The sequence below is a fragment of the Oratosquilla oratoria genome, chromosome 8, assembly GCF_046742065.1.
Source record: "Oratosquilla oratoria isolate Oo_2021 chromosome 8, ASM4674206v1, whole genome shotgun sequence".
Classification (NCBI taxonomy): domain Eukaryota; kingdom Metazoa; phylum Arthropoda; class Malacostraca; order Stomatopoda; family Squillidae; genus Oratosquilla; species Oratosquilla oratoria.
The window spans coordinates 59,870,876-59,884,037 of record NC_134784.1 but is presented as its reverse complement, the minus strand read 5'-3'; the positions used below and the strand labels follow the sequence as shown (position 1 = coordinate 59,884,037).

General features: G+C 39.6%; 1 protein-coding gene across 1 annotated transcript in view; it reads right to left on the bottom strand.

Annotated features, from left to right (window-relative positions):
• nesd (SHC binding and spindle associated nessun dorma) overlaps positions 1-13,162 on the bottom strand; it is a 140,081-nt gene that overhangs the window by 103,898 nt on the left and 23,021 nt on the right. Inside the window, exons 2-3 of the mRNA XM_076189292.1 lie at positions 6,602-6,717; positions 1,980-2,128 (exon numbers count right to left, since the gene is read on the bottom strand). Of these exons, the coding sequence (XP_076045407.1) occupies positions 1,980-2,128; positions 6,602-6,710 (258 nt within the window). The 5' untranslated portion in view covers positions 6,711-6,717. The remainder of the gene's footprint in view (positions 1-1,979; positions 2,129-6,601; positions 6,718-13,162) is intronic.

Below are 13,162 nucleotides of genomic sequence, written 5' to 3'. Positions count from 1 at the left end.
CCGAGCTAAAATAATTGTTTAAGATATTACACATTCCTTCATTTGAATATTCAAGTTGACCGTCAGCAGATAATTGTGGACCAATGTGATTCCTAACAACCTTTTTATCTCTAGTGTAACTATATTTAGGGATGGAATGGGTGGGAATGATTTTATGCCTTTTCCTTTTTGGCTACCTCCCTTGTAAGGGGGAAAAAGCTTTGGTATGTGTAAGATTAATTATTTGATCCATCATTTCTTTCCATGTTCCATGGGGAAGGATTTCATTTGTCTCCCTTTATCCCAATGTTGTACTTTTTCTCTAGTGAAAACAGACTTGAAGAGTTTACTTATGACTTCAGCCATTTCTGTATCTTCTGTGTAGTTTCATGTGTGTGTATTTACCTAAAGTTTCCCTAGTGTGTGTGTGTGGTATAGGGGAAAGGCCCTTGAGGGCAGTCAAAAGTTTTTACAGGAGTAGAAGAGCTTCTGATACAGTAGAGAATGGAGAGAGCAAGTGGCTTGAGGTGAAGGTGGGACTGTTCTAGGGTGGTGTAATGTCACCGCAGTTGTTCAACATGTACATGGATGGGGTAAATGTGAGAATGATGGGCGAGGTTTTGGAGATATTGAATAAGAATGAAAGGATGTAGGAGGTGAACCAGCTGTTGTTTGTGGATGGCACTGCACTTGTGGCTGGGTCAGGGTCTGAGGCAGCTAGTGATGGAGCCTGAGATGGTGAGAGGAAAAAACTGAAAGTAAATATGAGATATACAAGGGGAGATGGTGGTAGTGAGTTAGAGGGAAGACTTGAAGGTGAAAGGCTGGAGAAAGTGAAGAGCTTCAACCACTCCTCCCATCTCAGCACATTACTTTGGTCAAAGGAAATGCAGCAACACAGGGCCTAACAGCCAGAGCTGGTTTATTCCCATAAGTTCATAATTTGGCAATACTGTCTTCATCGATTCAAAATAACTGGTTAACTTTACAATTCTCCAAATATATATACTTTACAAAAAGGAGAATGTATTGTATTCCACCAAGGTAGTTATGTAGTTGAAGAATTATGGATAATCTCTGGAGTTACATACATACCAAAGGTCCTTTCCTTCATTAGGAGGAAAGGACCTTTGGTGGCCAAATCAAACCACACACACACTACATTTACATCAAAAATTCAATCCCCCTTCCATCTCAGCACCTCATAGATGAAAAATCATCTTTGTCCCCTGCCACACTGTTTGGGTCAAAGGTAATGTTGCAAGAGACAATAGGAGTAAGAATACTGAAAAGAATTAAAAGATATCTTGGAAAAAAGTGAAAAGAGGGCAGGGAGGCAAGTTTGATTGATAGGAGAGGATAACCAGATAGACAACTGTTAAACTGTTAATGGAAGCAAAAGTTGTGAGAGGAAGATGGGAAGTATATTTCAAGTAGTTGAATTTAGGTTAGGTTCAGATTGCTTTCACTGTGGTGGTGGATGATGTCAGGAAGGTGACAGTGATGGGAGAGTATTGTTAAAGTTACATCATAAGAGGAGATACAAGTAGTATTGAAGGAGATAAAAGCTGGAAAAGCACCTGGTTTATATGAAACATCTGACAAACATTAAAATAGTTGTAGTGGAATGATATTGCTTAAAATGTATCTAAGGTTAGGAAGTGTACTGGATTTGAGGATTTACATGTGAATTCCATTATACAAGAGGAAAGAGGACAAGTATGAACCAGTAATTTCTAAAGAATTAGTCTGCTGGGTGTGGTTGTCATTTATAAAACAAAAGGTTGCAAGAAAGAATAATTTGTAAGATGCATGACAGTTAAATGTATGAAATAGCCATTCCCTCTTATAAGTGGGGTGGCAAAGTCAAAGTATACAACCACATCATAAGCAAGTGAGGCCCATTCAACCACCCTTACCATCTCTTATCCCCTTATAATTATCTTGTAATCACTGGCATAATTATACATTTGTTTGGAATAATTTCACTAAAGACTTACATAAACAAGCACATTAAAGGCTCTTCCAACCCCTAAGGAATCTTGTGCAGAATGGATTGAAGCCTTCCAGATAGCCTCCCATCCTGCAGGCTCTATGTTTTGCTCTATGTACTCAATATATTTTTCTTCCAAACTGTCAACAGAAACACCTGCAAATAATTACAACATTCAAAATATGCTAACTGATATACTGAAAGAAAGAGGAAATACAGTAATTATGGGTGATTTCAATTCAAATGAAATATGTTGTGAAGAAATGACAGTGAGAGGTGGAGAGGACATATGGGGCAGCATGCTACTCGATATGACCATTGAATACACAATGAATCAATGGATAAAGGAAAATACCAGCTACAGAAACAATGAGGAACCTTCAAGACTGGATTTAGTACTTACAGCGGAACCTGAAATTGTATACAGAATAGATTACAAAACACCATTAGGAAAGAGCAACCATGTACTAATAGAATTCAAACTAAAAGAGCAAATAGACCTAAAAAGAAATGAGAAACATAGAAATGGCAAGACCAATGTATAACAAAACAAAGTTTGAGAAACTTAAAAAATTCTTTCGCAATGCAAACTGGGAAAAATTCCTAAATGAAGAAACAAGGATAGAAGAGAAATGGAATATACTAAAAGAAATTTATAATGAGGGTGTGATAAAATATGTTCCACAACAAAAAATGTAGTGAAGCCAAGGATAAAAGAGACAAAGCCTGGAGAAAAAAAAAAGAGCAAATGGCAAACATAAATCAAACTAAGAAATGATTATGTAAAAATATGCAAAGAAGAAAAGAGAAATTATGAAAAGGAAATAATAGAAAAATACAAGGAATAACCAAAAATAGTTTATAGATATGTGTATGGTAAACTAAAAAACAAACAATAGAAAAACTGCACCAGGGAAGTCATGAATACACAGAAGAACAAGAGATTGCAGAAGTTATAAGTAACCACTTCAAATCAGTATTCACAATTGAGAACACACCTAACTGTGAGGGAATAAAGAGACAGAAATACCCCCAAATGAAGGAAATAACTGTAACAAAAAAGGAAATCAGTGACCAAATAAAAAACCTTGACGTTAGAAAATCGCATGGTCCAGATGGAATTGCAAATTGGATACTGAGGGAATGCGTAGAGGAATTAACAGATGAAATATACACTATAATTAAATGCTCGTTCAAAGAAGGATAAGTACCACAAGACTGGAAAAATGCAAACATTGTATCAATATATAAAGGAGGAAACAAGGAAAATCCAACTAACTACAGACCGGTCTCCCTAACAAGCACAGTAGCTAAAATATGTGAAAAAGTTATCAAAAGTAGATAGGTTAAACATCTGGAAGAAAAATCTATACTAAACCCGAGCCAATTTGGATTTAGACAGGGAAGATCATATACAACAAACCTAATCTGCTTCTATTCAAGACTAATAGATATAATAGATGAGAGAGATGGATGGGCAGACTGTGCCTATCTAGATCTACAAAAGGCATTTGACAAAGTACCATACAAGAAATTAATGGGAAAGGTAGAATCAATAGGTGGCATTGCAAGTAATTTATCAGAATGGATGAAAGATTTCCTGACTGGGAGAAAAATGAGGGTAGTAATTAGAGCCAAATACTCGAAATGGGAAGAAATGATAAGTGGTATTCCACAAGGGTCAGTGCTGGCTCCAATCATGTTTGCCATATACATAAACGACATGGACGAAGGAGTTGAATGTTATATGAATTTCTTCGCAGATGACGCAAAAATATTAAAGAAAGTATCAACAGAGGAGGACTGTGACTCATTACAATCAGACCTGGACAAAATCTGGAAATGGACTCAAAAGTGGGAAGTGAACTTCAATATCAATAAGTGTAGCATAATGGGGTTTGAACAAAGCTGAAACAGAGTTTCAAAAAATTACAAAATTGGTGAAGAAGAAATAAAAAGAGTGCACTCAGAAAGGAACCTTGGAGTGATAATCAGCAAAGGCATGACACTGGATAGACATATAAACAAAATAGTTGGTGAAACCTACAACCTACTAAGGTCAATGAAAGTGGTATTTGAATACTTGGATGAAGAAATGATTAAAAAAATATTACCGTATTTTTCGGACCATAAGGCACGGGAAAAACCCTTAAAATCGGGTGGTGCGCCTTATTGTGCGGTGCGCCTTATGTGTGGCTTCAGTGCAAAAAAATGCCTCAGATAGTGACGTACTATTTTGACACGTTTCGTAGCTAGCCTGCCGATGGCGACAGTGCATGATAGGCCTAGCAAAAGTTATAACCAAGTTATAACCAAGATGCATGTATCTTGAGAAGAAAATTGCGAAAACTTCGACAGTTTTCGGGTCCATGCCACAGCATTCATTCACACTATCATGGCTATGACATGATAGCGTCCACAACACAGACAGCCATTTTGCATTGGTATAGTCTCGCTCCACTCAGACTGTAGTCATTTGGGTATTTTTTTAGTTTCGATCATGGGCGCAATATGCTACATAAAATTAATTATTAATTTTGTAAATTAAAATGTATTAACGTAATATGCAATTTTGTGGGCAGAAATGAAAATAAAAAATACCTTGCTACAAGCAAATATGCTAATGAACGAAGTCGGTAGCATAGGATCGGGACGCCAACGTCTCTCACGACAACGACAACGAGGACGAGCCGGATGACATTTAATTTGCAGGTAATGATTTATTAAACACAGGTTAGGTTAGGTTAGACGAATTTATCACCCTTTCATATCTTCGACGTCGGCATCTATCATAACAAACATGGCGTACCATTCATCCGACACGACTTCGTTACTTACGAAATCTGTTTCAGCACATTTTTTGTTTTTATTTCCGCTCACAAAATTGCATATTACATTGATACATTATAATTTACAAAATTAATAATTAATTTTTATTGCTATATTGCGCCCATGGTCGAAACTAAAAATTTACCTTCATTTGTAATCTTGTGTTTTTAAGTGAATAGAGAATTCCAGGAATAAAACTGCTAATGTTGGTTCTATTCCCCACAATTCGCGTAACGTGTTTGCTGTTTTTTAGGAGTATTGGCAGGGCAGACAGTCCATGGAGGTGGTCTGATTTCACTGACCAAAATAAAAATATATATCATTTATTTTTGTAATTTTGCTAAATCCCAACCGATTTTTCTCATTCAACAACGAAAATGTTGTTCTGAATATACTCACATATGCATGATTATCCGATGACGAGACCAGGTGCGCCTTATGGTCAGGTGCCCCTTATGTAAGGACAGGGAATAGCAAATTACGGGTGTGCCTTATGGTACGAAGCGCCTTATGGTCCGAAAAATACGGTAGTCACATTGATTAGACCAAAACTGGAATATGCAGCGACATTATGGACACCCAGTACTAAAAAGAATATAAGGACACTAGAAAGAATACAGAGAGCAACAACAAAGTTGGCACCAGCTCTTTCCAAATTAACATACAAACAACATGCATACATACACATACCAAGGCTTTTTCCCCCTTACAAGGAAGGTAGCCAAAAAGGAAAAGGCATAAAATCATTCCCATCCCTGAATACACTCCACACCCCTCCACCCTCCCTCTCATCTTAGTACCTCCCAGATGATGGGTCATCCCTGCACCTTGTCCACTACCCTGGGTCAGAAGCAGTGCTGCAAGACACAGCACATCCACAGCAAGGCCGCTTCATTAAATCGGCGACCCCCCTCTCCGTCCCCCCATACAAACAAAGATTATTGAAATTAGAACTACCAACACTAGAGCAAAGAAGAGAAAAAGGTGATCTGCTGACTATATTTAGAATCATGAAAGGAATGGAAATCCTTGACAGAAAAGATTTACTAAAAAATGACAATGGAAAAACAAGAGGTCATGAAAAGAAACTCAAAAAGGACAAGTACAGAAGAGATTGGAAAAAGAATAGCTTCCCACACAGAGTGCTGGATATACGGAATAACTTAGATAAAGAAACAGTGTGCAAATACTATTCAAGATTTTAAGAAAAAACTTGATGCTCCCTTCCCGTATAATACAACTAGGTAAATACAGGAAGGGCACATTATTATTGTATTTGTCACCATATGATTTCTACCTTACTTTGGTTCAAAAGAAGTTTTTCCTATTAAATTATGTGTACAATGAATAATGGCTAACTGGTTACAGTAAAAGAGAGAGAGAGAGAGAGAGAGAGAGAGAGAGAGAGAGAGAGAGAGAGAGAGAGAGAGGAAAGAGAGAGAGAGGAAAGAGAGAGAGGAAAGAGAGAGAGAGAGGAAAGAGTGAGAGAGGAAAGAGAGAGAGAGGAAAGAGAGAGAGAGAGGAAAGAGAGAGGAAAGAGAGAGGAAAGAGAGGAAAGAGAGAGGAAAGAGAGAGGAAAGAGAGAGGAAAGAGAGAGAGAGAGAGAGAGAGAGAGAGAGAGAGAGAGAGAGAGAGAGAGAGAGAGAGAGAGAGAGAGAGAGAGAGAGAGAGAGAGAGAGAGAGAGGAGAGAGAATGAGACAGACACAGAAAGCATAGGAAATGAAGAGAGGGAGGGAGGGGGGACAGAGAAAGAGAAATAGAAAAAGAATAAAGATAACAACAATTAAAAACAAAATTACCTTCCAAAATGGATGTGAGTTCTGCTATATGATCCTCAGGAAGCCATGACACTTTGTAGACTTCTATCACACTGTTGTCTCTGGATACTTCTGTTAATGTTTCATCCATGTTTGGTCTGAAAATATATCTTCACTAAAATATGACCCTTACTCTTGCTTGTCCTACCATGGATGTTTATTTAGAAATGTATAAGAATGCATCAATGGAATTAAGCATCCAATACACTGCTTTGGAGGCTTATAAAGAAATGTATATAAATGTACAGTATTAATAAAATACATATTACTTTGGGCTACTTATCTATCACTTTTCATATGAAGTTATATTTACTACTGTATTGTCTATAATAGAACAATAATTACAGTAGAACTCTGCTTATCAGTATTCTAAACTGTGGCACACTCAAAACAATGGCAAAAGTTTGACCAACCAAGGAGATGGTAAAAAAGAATAACTTAAAATGTCAAAAAATGTACTGCCACATATGTTTAAATTGCCCACACCGCCAGGTAGTGCTGGCTGTTAAACTGTTTTTGCATATAGCAGGGTTGCCAGTTTGGCATTTTAAATGACAAATAACCCAAATCTGGCTTTTTTTTTTTTTTTTTTTTTTTTTTTTGGTCTGGCATTCAAAATTTGAATTTGGCAAATTCTAAAATTTTGGCATTTCTTTTAATACAGTTTGGTCGCAAATAGCGCGGTTATTTGGTGGACCACAACGGTGTTAATACAAATCTCACTATTTGAACAATTGGTTATATGGTAAAAATGAATTTGGTGGATGGATGGCTTTGAATTTTGAGGTTAAACTTTTTATATACGAGGCATGTTTTTTAAGTACCGTTTTGAAATAAAAATGAAACAAGTAGACTTTTCATAGTTTTATTTTTACATGAAAACCTGTACTGTAATCTACTTTTCAACATAATTACAGAATCATCTGACCATGTTAAAGTTTGTTTGTGAGAATTTGAAATGCCTCCTCTGATTGAGAATGCCACTGACTGAAATATGTGGCGATTCATTTTCTTACTGCTAAAGGCGTGAAAGCGGCTGAAATTCATTGTCAGATCCAGTGAAGTGTATGGAGAAAACATTATGAGTGATGGGATAGTGTGGAAATGGGTGACAGCTTTTAAAGATGGCTGTACAAATGTGCATGATGAGGAACGAAGGGGACGACCTTCACTCATTACTGATGGTTTGGTGCACATTTGTACGGCCATCTTTAAAACCTCTCACCCATTTCTGCACCCTCCCATCACTCATAATGTTTTCTCCATACACTTCACTGATCTGATGATGAATTTTAGCCACTTTCACACCTTTAGCAGTAAGAAAACAAATCACCGCACATATTTCACAGTTGGAGGCATTCTCAATCGGAGGAAGCATTTCAAATACTCACAAACACACGGTCAGTTGATTCTGTACTTTTATTGAAAAGTAGATTACAGTACAGGCTTTCATGTAAAAATAAAATTATTACAAAAAGTCTACTTGTTTAATTTTTATTTCAAAACGGTACTTACTTAAAAAACACACCTCGTATATGTAAGTTTTGTCTTCATTTAATTTTCATATATTATCATTTATTCATACAAAAACAAATCAATGTATTTTCCTTAGCTTAATTCTATAGGGAAGCATTTTTTGCTTTGGTTTGGCATAATTTGGTATTTTTCTAAAATTTTCTGTCATTTATAGCTTTTTAAAACCTGGTAACCCTGGTGCATAGCCATTCAGTTACGAGCCTACACCCACCCATGCAATAACAGGTGTTTTGTGCTGCTTATTTCATCCTTCCTGCCACTATCAGTGGACTGTGTGAACATTTATCTTGCAATATGGAGGGCAAAGGCCAAGGCATTGTTAGGGCAAAGGATAGACATAAAAGAAAACTATTAACACTGAATCAGAAATACAAAATTTGTAAACATCTAGAAAAAAAACGAGTCAAGGCAGTCTGATGGAAAAATCTGGCTGTTCTTCATCAACAATTTATGACATAAAAGCCCAAAGTGAGAAGTTGAAAGAATTCTTTGTGACAACTGAGGATGTGAAAGGGATGGAGAATACAAACTCTTCGAAAACCAGCCCTGGAAGAGTTGGATGAGGCAGTATTCGAGTGGTTTAAAAGTGAACGGGCTAGGGGTGCATATCTGTCAGGGCTGTTGGTGGTTGAGAAAGCCAAGGAGTTTTATGAAGAGTTAGGGATAGAGGCAACACGTGTATTTTCACAAGGTTGGAAAAAGTAAAAAAAGGATATCAGGACAATATAAAATTGGTGAAAAGGATGTAAAGAAAGTGGTATTTAAAAAAGACCTAGGAGTAATCATCACAAAGGGCATGTCCCCTTATAAACAGATAAACAAAATTGTTGGAGAAACCTACAACTTGCTGAGGTCAATAAAATTGGCATTTACTTACTTGAACAAAGAAATGGTGAAGAAAATACTTGTCATACTGACAAGACCAAGACTGGATTACACAGCAACACTATGGTCACCCAGTACCAAAAGGAATATAAGGAAAATTGAAAGAATCCAAAGAGCAACTACAAAGATGGCCCCCACACTTTCAGAACTGTCAAAACTAGAGTTACCAATCCTGGAACAAAGAAGAGAAAGAGGAGACTTGTTCCCCATCTATAGAATCATGAGAGGTACGGAAGTCCTTGATTGAGAACTTACTAAAATGGGATACAAGAAATACAAGAGGACATGGAAAGAAACTAAAAAAGGACAGTTATAGAAAAGGTAGGAAAAAGAACAGTTTTCCCCATAAAGTGGTGGATGTATGGAACAAACTGGACAAAACCATAGTGTATGCAAAAACCATACACAAATTTAAGAACAATTTAGCTACTGCAAGATACAGTCTCCCTTTCCTGTATCATACAACTAGGTAAATACATGGCTAGACCTGACACTCCTATGACAGTGCAACCCTGCTTGACCCGACCTAACCTAATCCAGTGCAATTATGTAATTACGCACCACTACCCACACTGTATATATATCGGCTCCTGGCCACATGTACAATCAGTTCAGTTTTACCTTACAAATAAAGGAGACGAACTCACCAAAACCTCTTTCTCTTCTCACAGTAGCATCATTACACTAGTGACCCTACAGTGACGACCATGGACTTGTCTTCTGTTGCATGTATCAAGATGCTGTCTATTGCCTGCCTTCTATCCACAGCCAATGGAACCAGCAGGAGGATCAACATGCTCTGTCAGATGTGGCTCCTGCACCTCCTAGCGCCCATCCAATCTGCCCTTGGCAGCCTCAAGGATGAAATCATCACCACAGCAGCAGTGCCAGCCTACAAGCACCAACAACAATGACACTGGACCATCATGGTCTGATGCACTGCAGACCTCCCTCTCACCTTTGGGAGTTGTCATAATTCCTGAAGCTCTGTCCTGACAGATGTCAGGACACCTCTCCTTGGTGCTGACTTTCCCATTTATTACAGGTTACTGGTCAACATTTCAAACAGCCACCTGGTCTATGCAACAGCTCCTGTCTCAACTACCCTCCAAACTGCACCACCATTGATGCTAGACATCTCATGCCCAACACTCACCGAAGCAATCTGGGGTAACCTCATTATGTCTCCAGCAGAGATGGCTCATCTTGACTCCACTGCAAACTGCATCGCAATTAACCATGGCTACCGCCATTGATGCTAGACATTCCTACACCCAATGTTCATCAAGCCATCTGGGGCAACCTAAACATGTCTCCAGCTGAGATGGCCGGTGGCCACCCCTTGCATGTGGAATGCCCTCCTAAGCCAAGGCCATTTTAAGAGGGGAGTATTGCACAAACTGGGACAACCACATGGCATAGAGCACAGAGATAAGAGTTATAATTGGAAAGGGGTGATTAGTGGAGTTCCACAAGGATCAGTATTGGCTCCAATAATACATACATACATACATATACCAAGGCTATTTCCCCCTTTCAAGGTAGGTAGCCAAAAAGGGAAAGGCATAAAAACACTCCCACCCATTTCATCCCTAAATACACTCCACACCCCTCCCACCCTCCCTCTCATCTGAGCACCTCCTGGATGACGGGTCATCCCTGCACCTTGCCCACTGCCCTGGGTCAGAAGCAGTGTCGCAAGACACAGCACATCCACAGCAAGGCCGCTTCATTTAATCGGCGACCCCCCCTCTCCGTCCCCCCTTGCATATAAGGAGAGGACGGGGAGAAATCCCTTTGGGCTGCGTCAAAATTTACTCACACATACTACCCCACCCCCACCCCCCCGCCCATTCCTCCTCATGCAATCACAACATCATCCATATACAACCATTCTCCATTCACCTCTGTCTTCCGTCCTCTCCCTTCCTTCCTCAACAGACATTCCCCTCTTCCCCAAAGCCCCCTTCACCCCATCCATCCACCTCATCCTAGGACGTCCCCTCATGTTCACTCTCTCCACATCTGCCTTCCATACCTCTTCTACTAGTCTTTCTTCACTCATTCTTTCCATGTGTCCAAACCATCCTAATATTCTTTCATCAACCCTATCTCCCAGCTCCTTTTTCACCCCTGTTCTCCTCCTCACCTCCTCATTTCTCACTCTATCCAGCCTAGTAACCCCCACCATACTTCTCAGACACCTCATCTCAAACACATTCAAACTCCTTCTCTCTTCTTCTCTTTTGTTCCACGTTTCTGCCCCATACAGTGCTGTTGGCACAATCACTCCTTCATACAGTCTCCTCTTCGCATCCATTCCTAAATGTCTATTCCTCATTACACTCTTTAATCCACCAAGGCATTTACTTGCTTCTCTCAATCTACATTCTACCTCCACCTTCACTCCACCTTTTCCTGCTACACTTGCACCCAAGTATCTAAAACTATCCACTTCCTCCAGTCGCTCTCCCTTAATGTTCACTTCCAGTCTACTGCCACTTTCACCCCTTGTACATCTCATCACCTTACTTTTACCCACATTTATCTTTAGCTTTCTTCTATCACATACTCTCCCAAACTCTGTCACCAACTTCCTCAATCCCTCCTCCGATCCTGCCACAAGCGCAGTGTCGTCCGCAAACAACAGCTGGCTCACCTCCCACTTTTCTCCATTTTCTTTAACCATCTCCAATCCCTGACCCACTACCCTAGCATTCACCTCTCGCACCACCCCATCCATGTATAAGTTGAACAGCCAGGGTGACATAACGCATCCTTGATGAAGTCCCACCTTTACTTCAAACCACTCACTCTCTCCATTTCTAATCCTGACACAAGCTCTACTACTCTCATAAAAACTCTTGACAGCTACTACAAGCTTTCCTCCTATCCCATAAATCTGCATAACCTCCCACAGTGCCTTTCTGTCTACCCTATCATAAGCCTTTTCCAGATCCATAAAAGCCAAAAAAACATCCTTCCCCTTTCCTATAGCTTTCTCACATATCTGTCTTACCACAAAGATCTGATCTACACAACCTCTACCTGTCCTAAATCCACACTGTTCCTCACCAATTACTCCTGTTCCTCTCCTAATCCTCTCAATCAAGATCCTCCCATAAGCCTTCCCTACTACACTTAACAAGCTAATCCCTCTGAAACTACTACATTCACACTTGTCCCCTTTTCCCTTGTAAAGAGGAACTATACAGGCACTTCTCCAGTCCTCCGGTACTCTACCCTCTCTCCAGCAAACATTGAATAACCTCACCAACCAGTCCACCATCACTGAACCTCCCTTTTTCAGACATTCTGCATGGCATCCATCCAGACCAGGTGCCTTACCTGCTTTCATCATCTTTACAACTGCCTTCACCTCATCCTTCCTTATTTCTCCTCCATTCTCCTCACTCATCACTCTCATTTTCTTCGCATTTCCCACTGCAGCTATCTTTCCTTCCCTATCCTCCTTCACATTTAGCAACTCCCTAAAATATTCTGCCCATCTTCCCCTTACTGCCTTCTCTTCCATTATCATCTCTCCATCTGCACCTTTTACCATTTCTTCCCTACTTGATTTGCCTCCTCTTCCTCTCTTAATTTCTTTCCAAAACATCTTTTTATTACTTTCAAAATTTTCTGTCATACTCTTACCCCATTTCACATCTGCTCTCCTCTTTGCCTCCTTTACCTTTTGCTTTACTTCTCTTTTCTTTTCTTTGTACGTCTCATATGACTCCCCCGTCCTCTTTAGTAACCAATCTGTGAATGCTCGCTTCTTCTCTTCTACAACCTTCTTTGTTTCCTCATCCCACCATTCACTACCCTTTCTTCTATTTCCCACTGTTCTTCTTGTTCCACACACCATCTTTGCACACTTTAAGACTCCCTCCTTGAACCATCCCCATTCCTCCTCCACACCCATCACTGCTCCATCCTTTACTCCCTCCCACTCCTCCTTCAGCTTCTTTTCGTACTCCTTCTCCTTTTCCTTTTCATTCAAGGAGTTCACTCTAAGAACCTCCCTACCTTTTGTCCCTTTCCTCTTTCTCCATTTATCCTCCACTCTCAGCTTACCTTCCACCAAAAAATGATCTGATATTCCCCCACCCTCTCCCC